Below are 22,449 nucleotides of genomic sequence, written 5' to 3'. Positions count from 1 at the left end.
TTAATAATTAAGGATTTTATTTTGAAACTTATATGGGTTCAATGTAATTAGTGGCTCGTTGTTGGTACGTCACTCGCCTAGCAGGGACATTCCCTAGGTGGTATTTTGGGGGTGTGACACACTCAACGACCTCAACGTGCTGTACCAATCGACGATCTTTAGCGATGTCGTTAATGGAATCGGACCGGACACCCATTTTACAGTATCAGGGGTTGAGTATAGACGCGGGTATTATCTTGCTGACGGAATATATCCGTCTTGGTCTACAATTGTCAAGACTATTTCATATCATGAGGACGAAAAAAGGAAAAAATTCGCCAAGCGTCAAGAAGGTGCAAGAAAAGACATCGAACATTGTTTTGGTGTTAAAAAAAAAATGGGCCGTCCTTGAACAGCCGGCACGTGCGTTCACACCGAAGCGGTTGCGCCTGATTATGTACACTTGCATTTTGCTCCATAACATGATTATTGAAGACGAAGGTCGGGCGATTTGTGAGTATGATGAGAATGCATCTTACGGGAATACTGTCCCGGTAGATCCGACGCAACAGGATTTAAACTCGTTCGCGCTAACCAACGACTTCACGCATATAAACCTTCAACAGGATTTGGTAGAACATATTTGGAACAACGTTAACGTAACGGACGGTGCCGAAGAGGAAGACGAAGACGAGTAGTTTAGTTTTTTTTTAGGAAATGTAATATTTTTTTTATTTTTCGGAAATGTATTTTTTTTTAGGAAATGTAATTTTTTTTATGTTATGAAATGAATTTATTTATGTTGTATTTGTTAATTTTTATAAAGTTTTTATTAAGTTAATAAAGTAAAACTTAGAAAATTATAAAATAATGAGGTGGGGTAGCCCCATCCTTCATCCCCCTCAATTATGAAGGAGGCCCATTCCTCACGAGCCGCCTACGTGACGCCTACGTAGAGGCTCATCCCCGTGGGGATGGGCCAAACCATACCTTTCCCGAGTTAAAAATCCCTCCCCATCCCTCCCCTCCCTTCCATGTCTTTCCAAATTGGAAAGACTATTATCAGGCAAAAAAAACCTCATTTTCGCTCCCCTGCCCCTGTTAAGTGGATCTCTGGAACACAGCATTATTCTTAGTGTATACCAAAAACTACCTTGATTTTACTTGAAAAAGGATAGCGGTTTTACCTTCTATTTCGATGTACTATCGTTAGAGTTTAATTTAATTTAAAATAAAATTGGGTTAAAAAATCATTTCAATTTTTGACCCAAGTTCACCAGCAAATCACCGGCGAATGATGGGCAAGCGCCGCCGCCGTACCTCCTCCTCTTCCGCCACCACCTCTTCCTCCGCCACCTCTTCCTCCTCTTCTTCTTCTTCAACCACATTCGACCAGTCAAATCCTCAACACCTCTTCGCCGTGACACTTGCCGCTCTATCTAATCATGAAATTGGAAAACCCACATCAGAAGCAAACTTACTAATCCGAAAAGCCCTAGACCGTCTTCTTTTTTCTCTTCTCTCTAAATCCCCCAATTCGATCATGCAAACGCTACACGCCCCTTTAATATCATTGCTCCCTGTTCTTATCACTTCCAAGTAAGTTTTTTTACTTTTATTCCCGGTTTTTCAACTGTTTTGACGAATAAAATGTAGGTTTAGATGAGGTGTCAGCTTGTACTTGTAAAATATTTATGCAGTGTGTTTAGGGTGGTATGTGTGATAATGCATATGCACACCAACTATTCGATGAAATGCTTGCTTTGGAAGTTGCTTTTTTTGGTGCTTTGTTTCGGCTCATTGTTTTATGTTTCGTGAACGTTTGTTTATGTTGGTTTATATTTGTTCATTTACGTTTGTTTATACTTGTTCGATTATGTTTGTTTATTTCTGTTAGTTTACATATTCAGGTAAAATTATTATGAGTTATTAGAAAAACTAGTTGGTTCATCATTCATCACAGTTAAATTTCAGAACGAAACCTCAGGTAATCGACCAACAAACGTACAAAAAAAGCATGTTCATTTCATAGTTGTTAAAAGCCATCGCCTCTTGTGCCTAGGCCCATTTTTCAGGCGAGGCGAGGCAGTTGCGCTTTAAGTCGAGGAAATTGCGCTTTAACTCTCCAGGTGATGCAGACGCACATTCCTGCAAGATTCCTAGATTTCGGAGAGTTTCCGGCTAAATTCTGACAAGATTCTAGCCAAATTTCTACTTTTAATCAAGGAAAACTACTTTTCTACACTAATACACTAATATTTTGGTACTAATTAGATGATATAAAGTGTTACATAATAGACTTTGTTTATTTTATTTGAAGAATAATATTCTTTTTCTAATACATAATATATTTTTTAAAATTTTTCATTATGCGCTTTATTTTTCTCAGGACCTCGCTTTTTTTTGCGCTTTGCGCCTAGGCCCTAGGCGAGGCCTATGCGCCTTGAGTGCACCTAGTGCCTTTAATAACTATAGTTCATTTCTTCGTTTTTGTTCGTTTACGTTTAATTATGTACATTTTTTAGTGAACTAACATGAACAAAAAATCCATTCGTTTAACTTTCTGAGTTCAGTTGGTTCGGTTCGGTTTATAGGCCTAGATAGGGTGTCAATATGTAATTGTAATATATTCATGCAATCTGTTTCTATGTAGGTTAGAGTGGTATAGATGTTAATGCACACAAACTTTTGTGGTTCTTTGTTTATAATTCTTTACAGGTGCTCTGAAATTGCATGTAGCAGTTTGGAGATCGTGGGCACGGCCTCACTGTTTTCAATCGAAATGAATGAACAAATTGCTTTTGATGATGAAATAGTGAAGGGGTTGATTACTGCGGTAGCGAGTTCTAGGAGGAATGTATCGATGGCTGCCTGCAACGCTCTTCTTGATTTGTTCACTACATCCGTTGGACGCTGTAAATTGCTGGAACACTCTGCCATTGACAATCTTATGTGAGCATGATAAAACCCAGAATGCAAATTGACAAAATTAGAGGATAATTGGCCTGATTCGAGATAGGCTAGTCTCCATAAACAAAATACGGTTTTTGATTAATAATAACTCAACTAAAATTACAATGGAAGAACAAAGAAATTAAGGGGCTGTTTGTTTACCTCTTAATGAGGCTCTTAATGGTTCAGACCTCTTACTGATTCAACACTTAATGGTTCAGACTGTTTGTTTCGGCGAGCATATGTCTGAATGGTTCAAACATTTGCCTCTGAATGGTTAAGTTTTATACAGAGTCTGAATGGTTAAGACCTCTAATCTGAATTGGTCAGACATTTGCCTCTGAATGGTTAAGTATTATACTGGCTCTTAATGGTTCAGGCCTCTTACTGGTTCAGCACTTAACCATTCAGAAGTGCCAAACAGCCCCTAATACTAATCCTAAAAACAACTCCTATATCAATATATTTCCACTAAAAACAAATACTTTTTCTCTCTCCTTTTCAATTAAATAATATTTTTATACCTTTATCATTATATTTTTCTCTCTCCTTCACTCACAACCGCTTTCAATATATATTAAAAAATTATAGTGGGTGAACAGTGTTTCCCCAAATATACAGATGAACAGTAATATTTTCTCTTTCCTCCACTCACAACCACTTTTTATACTCTTTATATTTTAAAAACCTCACACTCACAATTTAGTTCTTTGGATGTGAATGCTCTAAGGCAGTTACTAGCTAAAACTGATTAAAAACTTCCCCACTACTTTCCCTCCATTAATTTCTCTTGAATTAAATAATTTAAGCGGGAACTTGAATATGTGACTTGACCCGTTTACCCTTACGGATATAGACCCGAACCAGGTTCCTATCAGAGCATTACATACTCTTTGTTTTGATTGTTTATTTTAGATGTTCTGGATTGCTCCATAGATCACATGACAAATTACACAACCAACAAACATGAAAGTAGAATCGTTCATGTGCATTGTTTAATATACGTAGAAAGCACCTTAATTCAACCTTATTTCATAAATTAAAAATTTAAGATTATTAATGGTTTGATGAACTAACGAAGTTTTTGTAATGTTATTTATGAGAAATTTCAAAATTTTGGACAAAACTCAGAGGTGCAGAAACCAGGTTTTTTGCCCAAACAGGTTCGGGTTGGAACAAGTTTCGGTTTGGGTCGATAAACGTAAAAACTGGTTTTTGTTGGAACCGGTTCAGGTTGGAACCGGGTTGAAGTAAGTTGAAGGACTGGGCTTGAGGACGGGTTTTGACCAGTTCGGGTCGGGTTTGGTTTCAACCCGGTTTCAAAGTATAGGGTTACAACCTGATTTCAACTCTACGGCACGGGTCAGTCCCTAACCAGTTCTTGCCAAACTGGTTTCAATACCGGCCCCCGAACCGGTTTTTTGTGCACCTTAAGACAAAAGCGTTTAGCGTCAACTGCACATATCAAGATTGACATTTTTTGACCCGTTACACAACCCACCCACTTTCCACCTCTACATTTTAATTATATAATCCGACTTAACATCCTTTAGTTTTTGTTTCCTTCAGGTCCCTAAATCTTCAACACCCTCTGTTTCTCTAGTTATGGAACAACTCGATGGCAAAACCTTTTTCACAATAGGATTCACGGAAGATGAATATATTATATCGCTTCTTCATATCGTAATTATTCTCATCAACGACTGCACATTGGACCAGCTGCGAAAGATCCCAAGAGGACTCGCAAACAATTTATTAACGTATTTAGCAAAGCTGTGGGCCCAAGTACACAAACATATAATAATAGACACAGTTCAAGAATCCGAGAAACGTTTCTATTTAAGCAATATTCGAACTAATAATCTCGCAGAAAGCTTATTCAGACTCTCAATGGAACGAACATTTACCCAACCGTCGAATTTTCAAGAGGTTAAAACGAGCATTTTTCACGATAATTTCGAATCGTTTATTGTGAATCACTGGGAGAAATCGCCATTGCTTATAAAAAACGTCTCTAATACTTCGTTGCGCGATAATGTATTTAGTACCTTTTCGCAGTTTCTTAAGTCTAAGGATACCGTTTCTTCGTTTCTCGAGTGTTTACTTCAAAATCTTTCTTCTGCTATACCGATTGGTTCAGATGAGTTGGATATAATTAGCTTTTTAAACGAAGCAAGAGAAAATATAGGCTGCCCGTTAATCTACCAACAAGATATTCGGGTCGTTAAAACTTCGGATTCTAAACGCGAGAAACATTTTTTCCGCGGGTTCGACGTACCGTATATTCTAAATGCACGTGATATTTCGAGATGTGAAGAAGCATATAACGACGGTTACACCTTTGCTCTGCGTGGAATGGAGTTTCGTTTAAAAGACATTGCTGCGGTTTCAGAACAGTTGACTTCGCTTTTTGGTCAACCGTCAACAGGGGTAAATATGTACTTAACACCTCCGAAGTCTCAGGGCTTAGCTCGTCATCGTGATGACCACTGTGTTGTTGTGTGTCAAATCAGAGGAGTTAAAAGGTGGAGAATATTTCCGAACCCGTGCCCTCGGTTACCGCGGTTATACGAAAACGTTGATTACAATTTTGAGGGTGAAAATGGAAATGAGAAAATAGATGGGTGCAAAGAGTTCTTGTTGAGAGAAGGTGACGTTTTATACATTCCTCGAGGCTTTCCGCACGAGGCGTGTACCGTTACCAATGATGATGAAACAAACGGAAACGCTGAATTCTCGTTGCATCTTACTCTTGCTATTGAGATTGAGCCTCCATTTGAGTAAGTGCTTAACTTTTTTTTTATATTTTTTTTCTGGAACAGTTAAAATATTATTAAACTGAAAAGGATACATTCAGAAAAGAGTAAAGGACACGGATAGCCCCTGTGGTTTCCCGAAATTTTGGATTTAGTCCTTAGCCTTCTAAAAGTACACAAATGGTCCCGGTGGTTTGCACTTTGTAGTTTGTAACGCATTTTGTCCTCGAGTTTTGCCAAAAGTACATGGATGGTCCTTGTGGCTTGCACGAAATGTGTTACAAAGTGCAAACCACAGGGACCATCCATATACTTTTGAAAAGCTACGGACCAAATCCAAAATTTTGGAAAACGACTATCTGTGTACTATACTCTACAGATAAGGAATTTGTGAACTTTAAAAAGTGTGGCGATTTGATGCGTTTTGATCCCAACGCATCATGCATGCGACGCGGTCGTTGTTAAAAATATACTGAAAAGTTGTTTATAGGTGATATTTTAACTTGTTGACTTTCAAACACTAAACGATAAGATATCCTCATCATATCTGGTCAATTTGTTTAACGGATGGTCTAATGTGTTCAAATATTGGTCAACTGCATCAAACGCATCACATGCGCATCATGCAATCACATCGCAGTGTTTGTGTATGCGTGACAAACACTTAACATGACCATGTGTGTGAGCTATTTTGCATTATATATCAATTTGGCTACTACATGTCACTTTTAAATAAATGACTTAAGTTAAATAATATTAGAAGGGGACATGTGTGCCCAATGTTGAATAGGGTTCTTTTTGGCTTAAAGGCACAGTGAAAAATAAACTTTTCAAGCAGCATATGTAAGAGTCAACACTTTTTAAAAATGGTTAATTATTTTCTATAAGTTTTGCAAATTCTCACTAGCAACATGTATGAGAAATTAAAGATGTTATTGTAGTTTATGTCACTCGATTAATACTTTGGGTTTCCTTTGTATGTTAGACAAAAGATCAAATACAAATAATTTTAACGTACAAAACGTACGAACTGAAGGTTTTACTGAAAAAACACGGTGGCGTTTTCGTAATTATTAATAATTATCAAAATTACTCTACAAATGATCCTGTAGAGTAATTTTGATCTTTGTAGAGTAATTTTGTAAAATGTTCTTGTAGAGTAATTTTGATCTTGTAGGGTAATTATCAAAACTCTGCATCAAAATTACTTTACAAGTGAATCAAAATTACTCTGCAAGTTTATCAAACAACATACAATTCAAAATTACTCTACAAATGATCCTGTAGAGTAATTTTGTAATTTTTTTTAGCATTTAGTTATAGGGTTTAGCTTTATGGTTTAGTTTTCAACATTTAGTTTGGGTGTGGGGTGGGTGGGAAGAGGGGGGGGGGTAAGTTTTTTGGGGTTTTTTTTTTTTTTTTTGCTGAGGTATAGTTTTTTTTTTAATCAAAATTACTCTACAAGATCAAAATTACTCTACAAGAACATTTTATAAGATTGCTCTACAAGATCAAATTACTCTACAGTATCATTTGTATAGTAATTTTGATAATTACCCTACAAGCAGATAATTACAAAAATGCCACCGCGTGTTTTTGTCTTTTTCATGCTATTCGTACGTTTAGTACGTTAAAGTTATTTGATAGAAACTTGAAATCGAAAGATAAAATTGATAGAATAATCCAATTCGAGAAGGATTAGGTCTCCAATTTCAAAGGTATAAAACCCTAATTTTATATAATAAACATCGACATCCTAAAACTACACATATTCTGCCCTATTTAACATAAAATAAAAGGTAATTAACTGCTAAAAAACTGCCCACTACTTGCTCCCAGAACTGTTCCCCCCAAACTAATTCCTGCTAATAATTAAATGGGTCGAATACCCATCTGGGCCTGCCCATGAGAAGTGGGTCGACCGTAGGTTCGTATCAATACATCCCGCCCGGAGACACGACTTGTCCTCAAGTCGAAACACAGGAAACTGTTCTTCCAGGCAATCATAATTTTTCCAAGTCTTTTCCTCTAGTGGTCGGTTTCCCCAGTAACGAAGTAGCTCTAGAATAGGATGGCCTGCGTTTAAGACCGAGCAATAGGCAAGGACTGTACTGGGTTGGGGGTCAAGTTTTGCCAAACTTTTCTGGTGATATTGTTGAATCTTGATAAAGAAAATATCGCCAGCATCCACAGACACATCATTCTTAATTGCAGATTCTGCATCCTCCATTTCTTTCGGTTCTTTGTTGGTGTTGAGTGGCTCGTCTTGTCCTTCCGTGGTTTCCAGCAGGTTGAATGTACCTGTTTTGCACCTATGACCAGCAGCTTGTCTTTTAAGAAACCGAGTTTGGTTCTCTGTCTCCGTAGTCCTAGGGGATTGGCGCTGGGGTGTTGGGTTTTGTGTAATAAACTGAGCAGTATTTTTAGCATAGGCTGAGATAGGTTTTGGGCTTGGCCTCCATGTAAGACTTCTAGTGGGCTTAGAGGGATCGTTCTTGGACTCATATTTTAGGGCAATACTAGCAGCATTAGACACGATTTGAGGCTCCTGGATATGCACGTGAGCCTGCAATTCTTCTTTGAGACCATCCAGTCCTTCATCTGTTGCCGTCTCTTTTATGCCCTTCTCTACAGTGTTCTTCAAATCACTGCCTGATTCTTCAATGTTACAGCCATCTCCGATCATCTGGGCTTTGATGTCGTCAACAACATCCCTCAAAGATGCCAGAATGGCATCTAATTTTGTTGCAATGGTTGCTAGTTGATCTGCCAAATTCCGGGTTGTAAGTGCCATTCGATTTCCCGGCAATGGAACCAAATGATAGAAACTTGAAATCGAAAGATAAAATTGATAGAATAATCCAATTCGAGAAGGATTAGGTCTCCAATTTCAAAGGTATAAAACCCTAATTTTATATAATAAACATCGACATCCTAAAACTACACATATTCTGCCCTATTTAACATAAAATAAAAGGTAATTAACTGCTAAAAAACTGCCCACTACTTGCTCCCAGAACTGTTCCCCCAAACTAATTCCTGCTAATAATTAAATGGGTCGAATACCCATCTGGGCCTGCCCATGAGAAGTGGGTCGACCGTAGGTTCGTATCATTATTTGTACAGGAACTTTACTCTTGTATATTAAGAGTTGTAGCTCATGAACATTGCAATAATGGGATTTGTCAAGTAGGTACCGAACAGCAAAGGAATAAAAACAAGAAAACAAAAAATGACATTTTAAGTGCTTAGCTTTTTATAATCATGGATGTCATATTGCTTTTCGTGTTGGACCCATCGTTATAAGTACCGATAACATGCTTGAGTTTCAGATTGTGGTCATGTGCTTCAGGTATGTATTTATTATTTTATTTAATCAATATATTATTGTAATAAGATGCCTGTAATTTATAACACCCCCACCCTCCAACACACACATATGCTTGTTTTATATGTGTCAAATTGACATATCATGAAATCTAGAATCGTCCCACCTAAAATAACGTTTGAATGTTAAATTGTCTGTAGTAGGAAAATAATTTGTTATAATGATGGATACTCTTGTCTATTCTTGCATGATATGTCTCTTTCATTTTTTTTGTCTTAGCATACTGTTAGTTAGACCTAAGATGATATTATTTTTCTTTTATTATTGTGGAATTAGTCTTTCGGGTTAGTAACCATCACTAGTGCTCTAGTGGTGGGCCCGTGTGAGTTTTCCCCTCCAGGTCTCAAGTTCGAGTCTGGGTGATAGGGGCTTCTCATTGAGGGGTTTAAATTGGGGATCTATTGTGCGAGGGGGCTCTCTAGTGCGGACCCGGTTAAGACAACGTATGCTAGACCTCCCGACATTCGCGAATAATTCACACCTTTCAAAAAAATAAGTCTTTCGGGTTAGTGTTAGCATATTTTAGTAAGGTAACGATTTCATGTTCGGATTGGTGTGGGAGTATGCGATTATTTAGGTAGTTTCCACACATTAGATTACTATAAGAGTAAAGTACATAGATGGTCCTTGTGGTTTACCAGAATTTTGGATTTGGTCCCTAGCTTTCTAAAATACACGATGGTCCCTCTAGTTTGCACTTTGTAACGCACTTAGTCCCCTACTTTACCAAAGGTCACATGGATGGTCCCGGCTGTTTGCACTTTGTAACGCATTTAGTTCTAACTTCGACATGCTGAAACATTTAGATTTGTTGGCTGGGGACTAAATGCGTTACAAAGTGCAAACCACAGGGACCATCCGTGTACTTTTGGAAAGCTAGGGACCAAATCCAAAATTTTGGTAAAATACAGGGACCGTCTGTGTACTTTACTCTTACTATAAACTTATAAACATGGGCTAGCAACATTGGGTGTATTATATTTTTTACACATGGTAATTTCTCAATTTAGTTCGAGACGATGCATTGGATTTTGATGTCATATCTCTACTTTTTTTTTCTTATTATATGTAAATTTCGAATATTCACGACTTTATTGAATATTTGAATATTGTATTTAAAAAAATAAACCTGGATATGCATGTGGACTGGCCAATGTTTGTCACAATAAGCCGTAATATGAACATGTGCTGTGGACCAGATATACACATCAATCTTATCTTTGGAGATGACATCTCGCACATTAATCGTTTTTTACTCATAACTTTTGAAATATACATGGTAATTTAAGCTTACATGGGTATTAAGTAACTACTTGAATGTTTATTATAATTGATAAAAGGGTTAGCGCGTCAATACAACCCGACCCGACCCGACCCGTTTCCACCTGTAGTAAAAAATGACCTGTTTTATGCAGGTGGGAAGGCTTTGTTCATGTAGCTCTCCATCATTGGGGTGACACCTGTAATCTCTCGAGTCGTATATCTCGCGATTCTTCATCTCATGATCTTGATGACATGATTATGCACTTGATGCATATAGCGATCAAGTTGATTGGTAATATTGATCCTACGTGTCGAAAAGCTTGTTTAGCTGGTGCAATTTCATATCCATTGGTTACCGAAGACTTTCTACAAACTCATCAACGGTCAACTTTCAACCATCTGCTGAGTATAATCAATTCTAGCAGTAATTTTAATGACGTTTATTCCAATTTAGAAGTGGCTATCAGAAAAAATGAAGATCTATTTGAAAATCTGAGATGGGTCCGTCATCTGGACCAAAAAATGTCATCAATCGCGATGGAAGATCTTTTTCATGTTGTGGTTCATCAAAAGGACAAAGTCGAAGCTGCTTTCATGGAGGCGAAGTCCAAATTCTGCAATGAAGTCGTATTTGACGATGTGGTACATCGTTATAGCATGTTACTAGGAAAATATAGGAGCATGCGAAAACGATACATGAATGGGATGCTAGCTTTAAGTTGCGTTTAAATAATAGTTTTAATTTGTAAATCACTTTGGTCCGAAGTGAACTTCTCTTTTTCGAGCTATTTTAGTAGCAAGTATTAGAGGTGGCAAAATGGGCGGTAATTTTCTGGTAACGGTCAAGGCAGGTTTGGACAGGTTGACCAAAAACCCTATTTGTTTACAAATTTTATATAAATCATTAATCATTAGTGTGAATCATGATTGCGGAATGTGTATTATCTCAGTAATAATTTTTTTTTATTATTATTAAAGTGATATTTGCAAGTTTTATGCATATAAACTTGGAAAGTTTTGAATTGAATCTTGATGGAAAAAATACATAAGAATGGCAGGTAAACGGGCAACAAACTGCGCCGTAACCCCCTTTATGCATTAAACATACCCCGATGGGTAAATGGGTCGAAATTATTGCCTTTAATAACTATGAATAATTCGAGTTGCTAACATTTCTCTTGTTAAGCCTAGTCTTGTGTATGCCCTAATGGGAAACCGAAGATTAAAGAAAGGTATGTGAAACCAGTTTTGTAAATATATGAGTCGGTACATGGTATATATGATACAGCTATATCTGGATTCTAGATTTTGGGTGCAGAACCGATCGACTTCTTATGGATGCTTGGGAGTCGGGTTCGGGTGAGTTTTCACACCTTGATAATCGATGTGGTAAACGATCTCTGAGTCTTCATCATTGATTGCCTCATATGCTGTTGACATAGTAGACCTCCATGCATTTCCATCCACCTGCAGTATGTACTTACAGTTTTAGACTCCAAATGTGCACGTGGCAAAATGGACACGTCTCGTGGATTGGAAACGGGTCGGCCCAGGTTAGGCCGCCTTGCACTCTTTATTAATTTATGTTTTTTAAATTTATCCATATAGAATCTGTTAAGTAGGATTATAAAAACTATATCATAATGATGAGAATTGTAATCTAACCTAAGACGATTTTGGAGGTTTTATGCAGTTATATACATTTCAGTTGCGTGTTTCCTTTCTAGTGTTTTTTTTTTAACTTAACGCATTTGGGCCGCCAGTCCCCCCAAAACCCATGTGCTTATAAACGCGTTTGGGCCGTAAATAGCGACAAGCTACCTACACGCTACGTAGCGATAGCGATGAAACAACGCGCGCTAGTTTATAAATAGTGATACATTAAAAGAAAATTTTAAAAATATTTTATATGTATATTTTACAAATAAATCTGGTAAATATGGAAGAATACACGCTTCTTATTTCAACCCTGTAACAAAAAAACCCTAAAATACACTTATTTTTTCAATATACACTCGTATTTATTAAAAAGAAAAAAACCTATTTAATCGCTATTTCATCGTTTTTTAGGCTAAACACCTTATAATGGGAAGCTCCAGCTTCGCTACGCTATTCGCTATAGCGAGCGTAGCGATCACTATTGCTATTAACAACTATGACCATAATTAGATTGTTTTTGTATATCCGTACCTTGTTGATTTTGGCGTGTGCGTCATCTAGTGTCCTGAGGCCTCTTCTTGCTTGAAGTGAAAGGAGTGGATCATTTGAAGAGCAATAACTTGTGATGAAACAGAGTCCTAGAGTTAAAAAGATGAAGAATGGGGTGATGCTAGAAAGCCTCATTTTGAATGTGGTGTTGGTACATTGTACCTGCTGGCTGCATATATATTGGGTGGGGATGTCAATTATTGGATGAGTGACTGTGGAGTCCTGCCCCAGCCCATGCTACTAGAGGCACAAATTGCCAAATGGCAAATGATATTAACTTTCTTACTATTGTTTTATCCTGGAAATATGCAAAAACATTTGAGATCACACAAGTGTCCTAAGAATTAGGGGTGTAAACGAGCGCAAGCCTGAGATCGTTCATTATTTATTAGTCTTTTTTATTATTGTACACTTAAAATTATTCGTATATATATATGTATTTATAATTTATATGTATAACGTAATATATGTGGAGCCAATGAGCTTGTGGTGGAGTGGTAAGGGAGTGACTTGGGTTTCCAAGAGACCCAGGTTCAATTCCTGCTCCCCCCCCCCCCCACACACACACACATTAGTTTTCGACGGCACCTGGTGATGATGGGAGACTAGGTGGCGATCGTTAGTTCGATCCGTTTTTTAATGTTTTATGTGTCTCGTGTGAAGAAGATCAAGAAAGTGCCCCCAAGTGATTTAGGCTACCCATGCGTACCCATTTTTTTAATGTTTTATGTGTCTCGTGTTTATATTAACATGATTTTAGGGGTTTCAAGTTCATTTTCATTTAATTTGTTTAGTTTTTTTTTATCTTTGTTTTTCGGATTTATATTACTAGCCTGTTAGATGTCGGATATAAAATCGGTGTATGTGTTTTAGACCATGGTTAAGACATTTGGTATCCACAAAATGTCATGTCTTTGGTCCATTTTCTTTTACAACTCATATTCGAGCCAAGTGATGGGTGCCTTTTCTTTTCACGGGTCGCAAACTCTATGGAAGGCGTGATGACTTTTGCATCGCTAAAGATTGTGGTTTGGTCCGGTTTAAACCACACGAGAGTGAGTATAACACTATACCAAGCTCTAGTTTTGTTATTATTCCTTTGTTTTTATATATGTATTATATGTATAGTTCTTTTTTGTATATATATTGTTATAATCATAATATATATTGTTTAGTTTTTATCATAGGATAATATATTATGTGATTATAAAACGACCTCTTTTGTTAGTGGCATAATCGCGATAATGCTGAGTAGTCATATCAATCAAATACTTACGAAGAAGATAAGTCTTCACATTAATCACAAACTCACAAAAAAATGAATTGTATCATCAATCACATACTCATGAAAATGTTGAGTAGTCACCTCAACTAACATTTCGTTTCACGTTATTTAATATTAAATAAAAAACATGTAATAAATCGTGTGTTCTTAAAATGTTACATACTTAAGAAAGTAGAGTAGTGAGTTTTGGTGGTAAATTATTGTGATCGGATGCTGAAATCGAGTGGTTTTTAGTATTCTATACAATGTTAACTTGAGTAAACTTTCAAATGTTCACTAAAGTTTGGTCACTTTTGTTCAAAACTTAAACCTTTTGAATCTGGGTCTCTGTGATTTCAATTTTGTTGTCATTTTCATCCAAAATCAAAATCTGATCAGATTTTTCAGTTAACATTCAGTTTTTTTGTCTTTTCCTCCCTTTTAATGAAGGGCAAGATGGTCTTTTAACGTTTTATTATAACAAATTAAAAAATCTAACTATTTTTTCCTTCATTAAAAGGGCGGAAAAAGATTAAAAAAAAGTTGGATGTTAACTGAAAAATCTGACCAGATTTTGCTTTTGGATGAAAATGACAATAAAATTAAAACCACAGGAAACCAGATTCAAAAGGTTTGAGTTTCGGACTCAAGTGGCAAAAGTGACAAAACCTCAGAGACCATTTTAGCAATTTACTATGTTAACTTAAAAAAACATGATCGAATTAGTTCTTATATTAATAGGGTTATTTTAATGATTAACAACATATTTGGGCATGAGCCAATTTCTTGTGTTTGATTGGAGATGCAATGTGGACCATTATGGCTCCATGGTTTTTTTTTTTTATGAAATAGCAAAGGGAACAACCATGGCCGGCCCTGAGGGTGGGCGAGGAGGATCACCGGCTAGGGTCTGATATTTTGAAAGACACGCTATTTTTAAAAAAAAATCCGATATGTATATATAAAAAAATAAATTAATAAGGTATACCCATACAAACACCAACATAGGCTCACTTACAAAATTATTTTTATGGTTTAGGTTAATTATTAGCTAATTGACATTAGATTTAGACCTTTAGTGAGCTCAATACCCAAATTCGTTAAGGCCTAAGGGCATGTTTTTTCAAGCTCGAACAAGGTAGACGAATTCTCACGGTCGGCTCTAGGAATAACAATGTTGTGTTTTGCATATAGTTGTTTTCTTGATTGATATTATAAGTACTAATAACCTCAAAATTGATTTATAAATTTTGATGCATGTATACATCCCAATCAATACACAAAATGTACATTGGTTGCTCGTTTGTGTGGACCTAGTGTCTTGGATGATTACATATATGATAGGTATACATAATACATTCATTTGTGTGGTTGGATTTTTTTTTCTTCATGTATTTTAACTAGTTTTTCTATATGAAAACGTGATGAAGTTGGAAACTAGTCCGTATTCGGATTCGACATGGATGGTTCTTAATGAAAGATTCATTGGTGATTTGTGGTCAAGTGATTACTATACACGCTTTGATATAGATCCATTATTAAAAGTGTTGCACTTGTATGCCTAAGACGTAACATATGACAACAATGTTCTTGACAAACGATCATAAATGATCGTACACTTAACAACATTAAACAAGTATGTGTTTAAAAAGGATTAAACGCAATACCACCATCAAGATTAAGTCTTATGATTATTTGGTAAATTGTTAATACAGGTAATCGTAAATGCTATTATCACTATTTACAAGAATTGTTATTTGGGATATCAAATAAAAAGTAGACGTTTAGTTATAATAATACAATTTGTTATTTGGAATATCAAATAAAAAGTAGACCTTTAGTTATGATTAGAAAACTTCTATGGAACGGTTTTATGTATATCATGTATTATACTGAGAAATGATCAAACACAAGAGAGAAATTGTGTGCGAAGTGTATGTGAGAATATAGCTTGACAAGTGTGCTTTTCAATCTAAGGCAGGAATGGTAATTTAGTCTTTTCTCAAGTAAACCAGTTTCCTCCTTGATTTTCAAACGGCCATAATTTTTTTATACATTAATATTTTTTTTTAAATTACATTGTATTAACGAGCATTTCATTATCTTTAATTGGAGCAGCATATACAAGATTTTGAATACCTATTACGTGATTTTGAATACCCAGTACACATTCAACAAAAATTCTTACACATTCAATAGAAATTCATTACGTGATTACACATTCAATAATAAGAACTTGACTGCTTATACTTTATTACGTGATTAAATCTCTAATATACGACATTATGTGGTTATTATATGTTCATTTAGCTAACGTTTTGCATATAATTTATACTTAATACGTGATTATATCTGAAATATTAGGTATTCCATATGAGATATTATGTATTACATGTTTTGTTTTTACGTAATTATGTAATCACTCAGTGGGGTTTCACATAAATGCTATAATGAAATCACGTAATAACGAAATGGGTATTCAAAATCACGTAGTCACCTAATAATACATAGTCAACCTGTCACACCCCAACCGATGGCGGAAACATCGGAGTGAGATGAAAACGAGATTGCAAGAGACTTCATAACGACTATTTGTGACAATATTTAATAATCGAAATTTCATTTCATTTCTAAAGCAAGTACATTGTTTTGAAGCAAATACAACAATTAAACAAGAAGCAAATTACAACAATACTAAAATTAAAAATGGGTTTCTAGTCATCTTACTAGATTCCGTTCATCATCATCATCATCATAATCATCAATTTCCTGCAATATGTATAAAAGTACATGTCAACACAAAAGTATTGGCGAGCATACAAGTTTGAGTACTAGTATAAGCATAAACGTTTCAAACAAATCCACATGGAAAAATCCGTAATCTAAAACTTAACATGGCAATACTAACTTGCAACTATAATTATCAACCCAAAGATTCCCACTAGCGTAATCTTATCGTAGCAACGATAAGACCGTTTTTGTTTAACTTAACATGACCTCATGAATACGGGCGGTGTGTTAATCCTATAGTGCTATACATGTTAAGGGAGACTTGTACGAAGTTAATGACACGTATATAGCAAATAAGTATTCTAGCATGTATGAGTTCTAGTATCACGTATTAAGCATGTATATTGGATTGTTTGTAAGCATGTTTGTAAGTGTATGTGTGCGTTTTTAATAAGGAATAAGTATTGCACCCAAAAAGTGTCGAAAGTAAAAAATGGTCATGTACCCTACAATGGGGAAACGTAGTGTGTGAGTATTCAGATTTAGTGGGTAGTTTGGATTCGGATTTAAGTATAATAAGTATATGTACACGAAAATATATCCCGTCTATATCCTCGTTTGGACACTAAGATTTTATGTGTTTTCATGGGTCCTAACTTGCCCATTAGAATCACAAACGAGAAATAAAGAACAAAGATAATATAGCCTAAGTTCACAACATCTAACCATAATCCGATTAGTATTATGAATTCGGCTAAAGATATATATTTTATATTATATAGTATAAGTCTATCATGTATTATCATGTAGTGTCATATAAGTCAAGCATGGAGGTATGATTAACCTTATTGTATGATTCACCAAAGCAAAAGGTTATCAACATAGTTGATAACCCGGTTGGTCATGAATAACAAGAACTATAAATTAACTAGTTTTACCAAGTAGCCAAGCAAGATCAACCCGGGTGTTCCATACTCATCATGGTAAATGTTGGAGGTGCGGCAGGGTTGTGTTACTTTGAGTCTTGGAAGCTACTTGGATGGACATAAAAAAATAAACAAGTGAGGTAGGGGAACTAGTTTGGAAAGCCGAGGCTCCCACGGTTCACACATAACACATGCACAAGCTTTTCAACATAGAAGGTTGAAGCTTGGATGGTTTCAATCACTTAGAACATGTATGAGCAGAACTTACAAGAGTTTTTAAGCTTGTTTCTTGGTGGAAATCAATCACAACACAAACCCACAACTATGAGCTTAGTTGGGAGCTTGGTGGGTACAAGATTTCACCAAGTTTTAGTCAAGAAATGCAAGATACAAGAACATCAATGAAAGTAGAATTTTAACTCTACTTTAAACCTCAAATATGGTGAGGTTCCACCTTAGTTTGCCATGGCAAACTTGTGGAAACCTTCCTAGAGGTTATCCAAATAGAATGAAAGAAGAAAACATGAAGAAATAAGGAGAAACGTGAGTGAAAACTCACTTGGAATGCTTGAAACTTTCTGCCAAAGTCTTGAAGATTAGAGAGAAATAAGAAGATTTGAGAGTGTTTTAGATGTCTGGAAAGTGTTTAGGAGTGTATGGAGGCTCCTATATATAATGGGGTTGGTTAGGGTTAGAGTTAAATGAGTTAGAAGGTGATTGGAGGAGAAGGGAGGTGGAAAAAGTGCTTAAAAAGCACTAAAACCTATAGCTGGTAACAGACATGCATGATCATGCAGATCTGGTGCATGGTCATGCGTGATCGCATGGTCATGCGGATCAGATGCATGGTCATGTGGATCATAGCTTGCATGGTCATGCAATGTCGAGTGCATGGTCATGTGAATGAGAAGAATTTCAAGAAACTTTCCAAAATTTACAGTTTGACCCCTAGAGTTTGATTATTCTATCACTTTATGCTTAACACTCATAATTACGCATGTTTTTGGGTATTTAAGGTGTATGTAAGTATAAAACACGTATGATCACACTCCGAAGCAAATGTAAACTTAAAGTATGGTTTGATTTTGCCTAAAAAATGCATATTTGGTGAATGCGCATGTATCACGTAATTAGTGCATATGAGCTTGCGTATAAGTACGGTGATAGAGTATAATGCGTATAATTGAATATCTAATGATTGACAAGCATGTAATCGGTGGTGTATAGTGTATAAAACAAGTATGATTGTAGCATGTATATGTATAAAATGCATTTCCATTATGATCGAATCTCGGATTTCAATTGGTTGAAAGGAATACGAATTACAAAGTTTCCAAAATAGAATGCGAATACAAGACCTTCAAAAATAGAAATACAAAAATACGACGCGTTACACAATCATTGTTACATAATCACTTAGTGGGTTTCACATAAAATACTATAATGAAATCACGTAATAACGTAATGGGTATATTCAAAATCATGTAGTCTTTTACTGGGTATTCAAAATCACGTAATGGGTATTCAAAATCCTGTAATTTTTTTAAAGAAAACTATAACAATAGGCTACTCAAATTAAAGAGAATGAAATGCTCATTCATACGGTATAATTTTCGTAAAAAAAAAATTAACGTATGAAAAAGTTATAGGTATATTAATTTTCAAGAACATATATATGTAGGAATAATAAAATAAAAAAATCAAATTTATATACATATTCGAATTTCTAGAATGAGTTCAAAATAATTTTATTTTCATTATTTTATTATGGTACAGCTAGTGAGATTCTCTTGTGCTTCACGACGGAATTTTGGTTATTATCGGTCCGATTCATTACAACATCAGTATGATACTGACACTCGGCACAGCAATCAACATGTATTTCATATCGGCTCGACTGAAAACAATACCCATACCTCTACCGATGTTAGTTGGTAAGTATTGGTTCGCTTCGCTCAATATAACTTTGGATACCAAAAAAGACTTTACTCCGAATATAACTACATGTTCAACGAATTTAATGCCGCCAAGTAGAGAAAACTAAAGAAATGAATACGGTATGGGTACCGATTTGCTTGTTCAGTACATGTTCGGTTTGGAACGATGAAAAATAATACATAATAATAAGCACATGATGACGGTATATTTAGATATTTATAATAATCTTATATTATATTAATAAATAATGGTAAGGGTGATCGACGTCTAAACTGATATTATACGGTACCAGTAGCGATATTTTTCAGACGTTAGCTATAATATTAAAAATTGAAAATCGTTAAAGTTAAAATTAAAAATCAAAATATGTTTAAGGTGAAAAGTAAATATGAAAAACTAAAAATAAATATAATAACAATCTAGTATAGTATTTAAATAATAATAGTAAAAAGTTATATAGTATTATAAAAAAAAACTATTATTCATAGAGCCTTTCCAATTATTTATAATATATATATATATATATATATATATATAGGGGACCGCTAAAATGAAAACCACCTCCAGTTGTAAGAACTGCGTGAACCACTTTCTAGCCATTAGATCAAGATGATGGATGGATGAGATTAAAAGTATTTAAAAATAATATAAAGTAGTTTTTGTCTTATTATGTCTTTAATATTTTAATTGAAAAGGGTATTTAAGTAAAAATACTTTTTTTGTCTTTTTATATATATTATATTTAATTGTCTTTTTGTCCTATTCATTAATTGCTTTTTAATACTTTTATTTTTTAAACATAATTTCTTTAATAAAAACAATTTTGAATTCAGATTTTTTTAAAAAGTTTTTTATACTTTTTACAATTTAAGTTTTACGTTAAACTTTTTACGTTTTACGTTTTTTTGACGCGCCGTTTTTAACGCGGTTTTTTAACGCGCCGTTTTTCAAGCGTCGTTTTTTACGCGCCGTTTTTTAACGCGCCGTTTTTTCCACGCCGTTTTTTTAAGGCTTCGTTTTTCTCAATCGGCGTTTTTTTAACGCGCCGTTTTTTCGACGTTTTTTAACGCGACGTTTTTTCAAAGCGCCGTTTTTACACCTGGCTTTTTTCACGCCTCGTTTTTTGACGCGCCGTTTTTTCGCCCGGCTTTTTCACGCGTCGTTTTTTCAATGCGCCGTTTTTTTACGTTAACGTTATTTACGTTTTACGTGCCGGCTTTTTACGTTAACGTTTTTTTACGTTTTACGCGCCGGTTTTTTACGTTAACGTTTTTTTACGTTAACGTTTTTTTACGTTTGACACGCCGGTTTTCTACGTTAACGTTTTTTACGTTTATACGTTTTACGCGCCGGTTTTTAAATGACATTTACGTAAAACTTTTTACGTTTTATTAAATAAACTTTATGTTTTACGTTTTATCTAAAACTTTTTACGTTTTACGAAAAAATTTTACGTTTTACAAAAAAAATTTACGTTTTACGTAAAACTTTTTACGTTTTACGTAAAACGTTTTACGTTTTACTAAAAAAACTTTATGTTTTACGTTTTACCTAAAACTTTTTACGTTTTACAAAAAAAAAAATACGTTTTACGTTTTACAAAAAAAAAAAATACATTTTACGTAAAACTTTTTAAGTTTTACGTAAACTTACGAAAAAATTTACGTAACACTTTTTACGCTTCACATTTTTACGTTTTACGATTAAAAGTTTACGGTTTACGTTAACAAGTTTACGGTTTAACTTTTTTTTTTTACAAAAACGTTTTTACGCAAAACCGAACGCAACAGAAAATCGCACACTCGGGGGGTGTCTCAGATAGTTTGCTATCATCATCGACGCCTCAAAAAAAAAAAAAACACCCAACAAACAAAAACCAAAAGAACGAGTGGATTTTTGAAAAAAAAACGAAGTTTTGGCTCAGATTTTCCGATAATCAGAGGCTGCAAAGTGGGGTTGCAGGTTCAAAAACCTACCCTCCGCCGTTCTTGCCGCGCCATCGTCATCAAAATATGCGGGGTTTTTTTTCATCATCATCGCCCCAATCTAAAAACGGATCACAACCTACATAGTTCACTGTTCGAAAAAATACCAACAAAGCACCAGCAAAACCCAGCAACACCCACAGATTCAAACATTCAAAAATAAGGCACCATATTCAACCGATTTAAAGATTCAAAAGGAACAAGAGCATGATTCAAACATATTCAAACAGATTCATAAAAAAATCCAACAGATTCAACAGAATCAAACCCAGTTTCAACATAATCAACCCCGCATCAAAAACAAAGTTTTATCTCCGATGTTTTAACCCCAGATTCAACAGAATCAAACCCACAAAGATTCAAACCCACAAGACAAACCCACAAAGATTCAAACCCAGATTCAAACCCATATTCAAACCCACAAGACAAACCCACAAAGATTCAAACCCATATTCAAACCCACAAGAACATCATTCAAACATCAAACAAAAAAGTCCAGAACTGAACCAAAAACATCAAACAACATACCAAATCATTCAAGTCGGACAAAGCATCAACTCGTCGGGAGGAGTCCAGGACCTCCGCCGCTCACGGCGGCGCTGCCGCCGGCCCGCCTCCGTCCTCTTTCTCTCTCCGACTAGTGGTGAACATACGTGATCTGGTTGCACATCTGGCCGCCATTAATTACCCCCAAAATCAAAACCCCCAAAACTCAAACCCCCAATAATCAGCCAAAAAGGTGTGGTGCTTAGGGGTCGCCAACAACAGGGGTGGCAGCTGGCAAAAACAGGGGTCAAAACCCACAACTGGGGATCAGAAAGCACCAGATTCACCCACCCCTCACCCCATCGTTCGCCGCCGCCACCGCCGTCGACACACTGCCACCACCGCCGTCGACACATCAACCAGAGACACCAAAAGGGGGTGTCTGGCCTCCTCTTTCTCCTCGTCTCTCTGATATATTCCTTCGTAGCACCACCACCAGACGGTGGTGGTGGTCGGTGGTTTATTGGTGGAGTTTTGAAGATGAAGAATAAATGAGAGATGAGAAAGTCTGCAA

At 35.7% G+C, this 22,449-nt stretch overlaps 1 protein-coding gene and 2 long non-coding RNA genes across 3 annotated transcripts; 1 reads left to right on the top strand and 2 right to left on the bottom strand.

Annotated features, from left to right (window-relative positions):
* Positions 1-1,232: 1,232 nt before the first annotated feature.
* On the top strand, positions 1,233-12,633 carry LOC110877482. The gene is made up of 4 exons (XM_022125634.2): positions 1,233-1,578; positions 2,698-2,931; positions 4,485-5,711; positions 10,491-12,633. Exons 1-4 carry the CDS (start codon positions 1,274-1,276, stop codon positions 11,065-11,067), a joined length of 2,343 nt encoding a protein of 780 aa, XP_021981326.1. The 5' UTR covers positions 1,233-1,273; the 3' UTR covers positions 11,068-12,633.
* LOC110877483 lies at positions 11,335-12,783 on the bottom strand. Its single transcript, XR_002557070.2, has 2 exons — positions 12,529-12,783; positions 11,335-11,805 (listed from the first exon to the last, which is right to left on the bottom strand). It is a non-coding gene; the product is annotated as an uncharacterized LOC110877483 (long non-coding RNA).
* A 3,630-nt stretch (positions 12,784-16,413) lies between these two features.
* Positions 16,414-18,166, bottom strand: LOC110874256. The gene is made up of 2 exons (XR_002555776.1): positions 18,026-18,166; positions 16,414-16,579 (listed from the first exon to the last, which is right to left on the bottom strand). It is a non-coding gene; the product is annotated as an uncharacterized LOC110874256 (long non-coding RNA).
* Positions 18,167-22,449: the final 4,283 nt, after the last annotated feature.

Source organism: Helianthus annuus, chromosome 9, assembly GCF_002127325.2.
Source record: "Helianthus annuus cultivar XRQ/B chromosome 9, HanXRQr2.0-SUNRISE, whole genome shotgun sequence".
NCBI classification, from domain to species: Eukaryota; Viridiplantae; Streptophyta; class Magnoliopsida; order Asterales; family Asteraceae; genus Helianthus; species Helianthus annuus.
This window is presented reverse-complemented; position numbering and strand designations above follow the sequence as displayed.

Coding starts and splice junctions, on each gene's coding strand:
- LOC110877482 (XM_022125634.2), top strand. CDS start 1,274: ATGATGGGCAAGCGCCGCCGCCGTACCTCCTCCTCTTCCGCCACCACC. Junction 2,932..4,484: donor TCTGCCATTGACAATCTTAT/GTGAGCATGATA, acceptor AACATCCTTTAG/TTTTTGTTTCCTTCAGGTCC. Junction 5,712..10,490: donor GAGATTGAGCCTCCATTTGA/GTAAGTGCTTAA, acceptor TGTTTTATGCAG/GTGGGAAGGCTTTGTTCATG.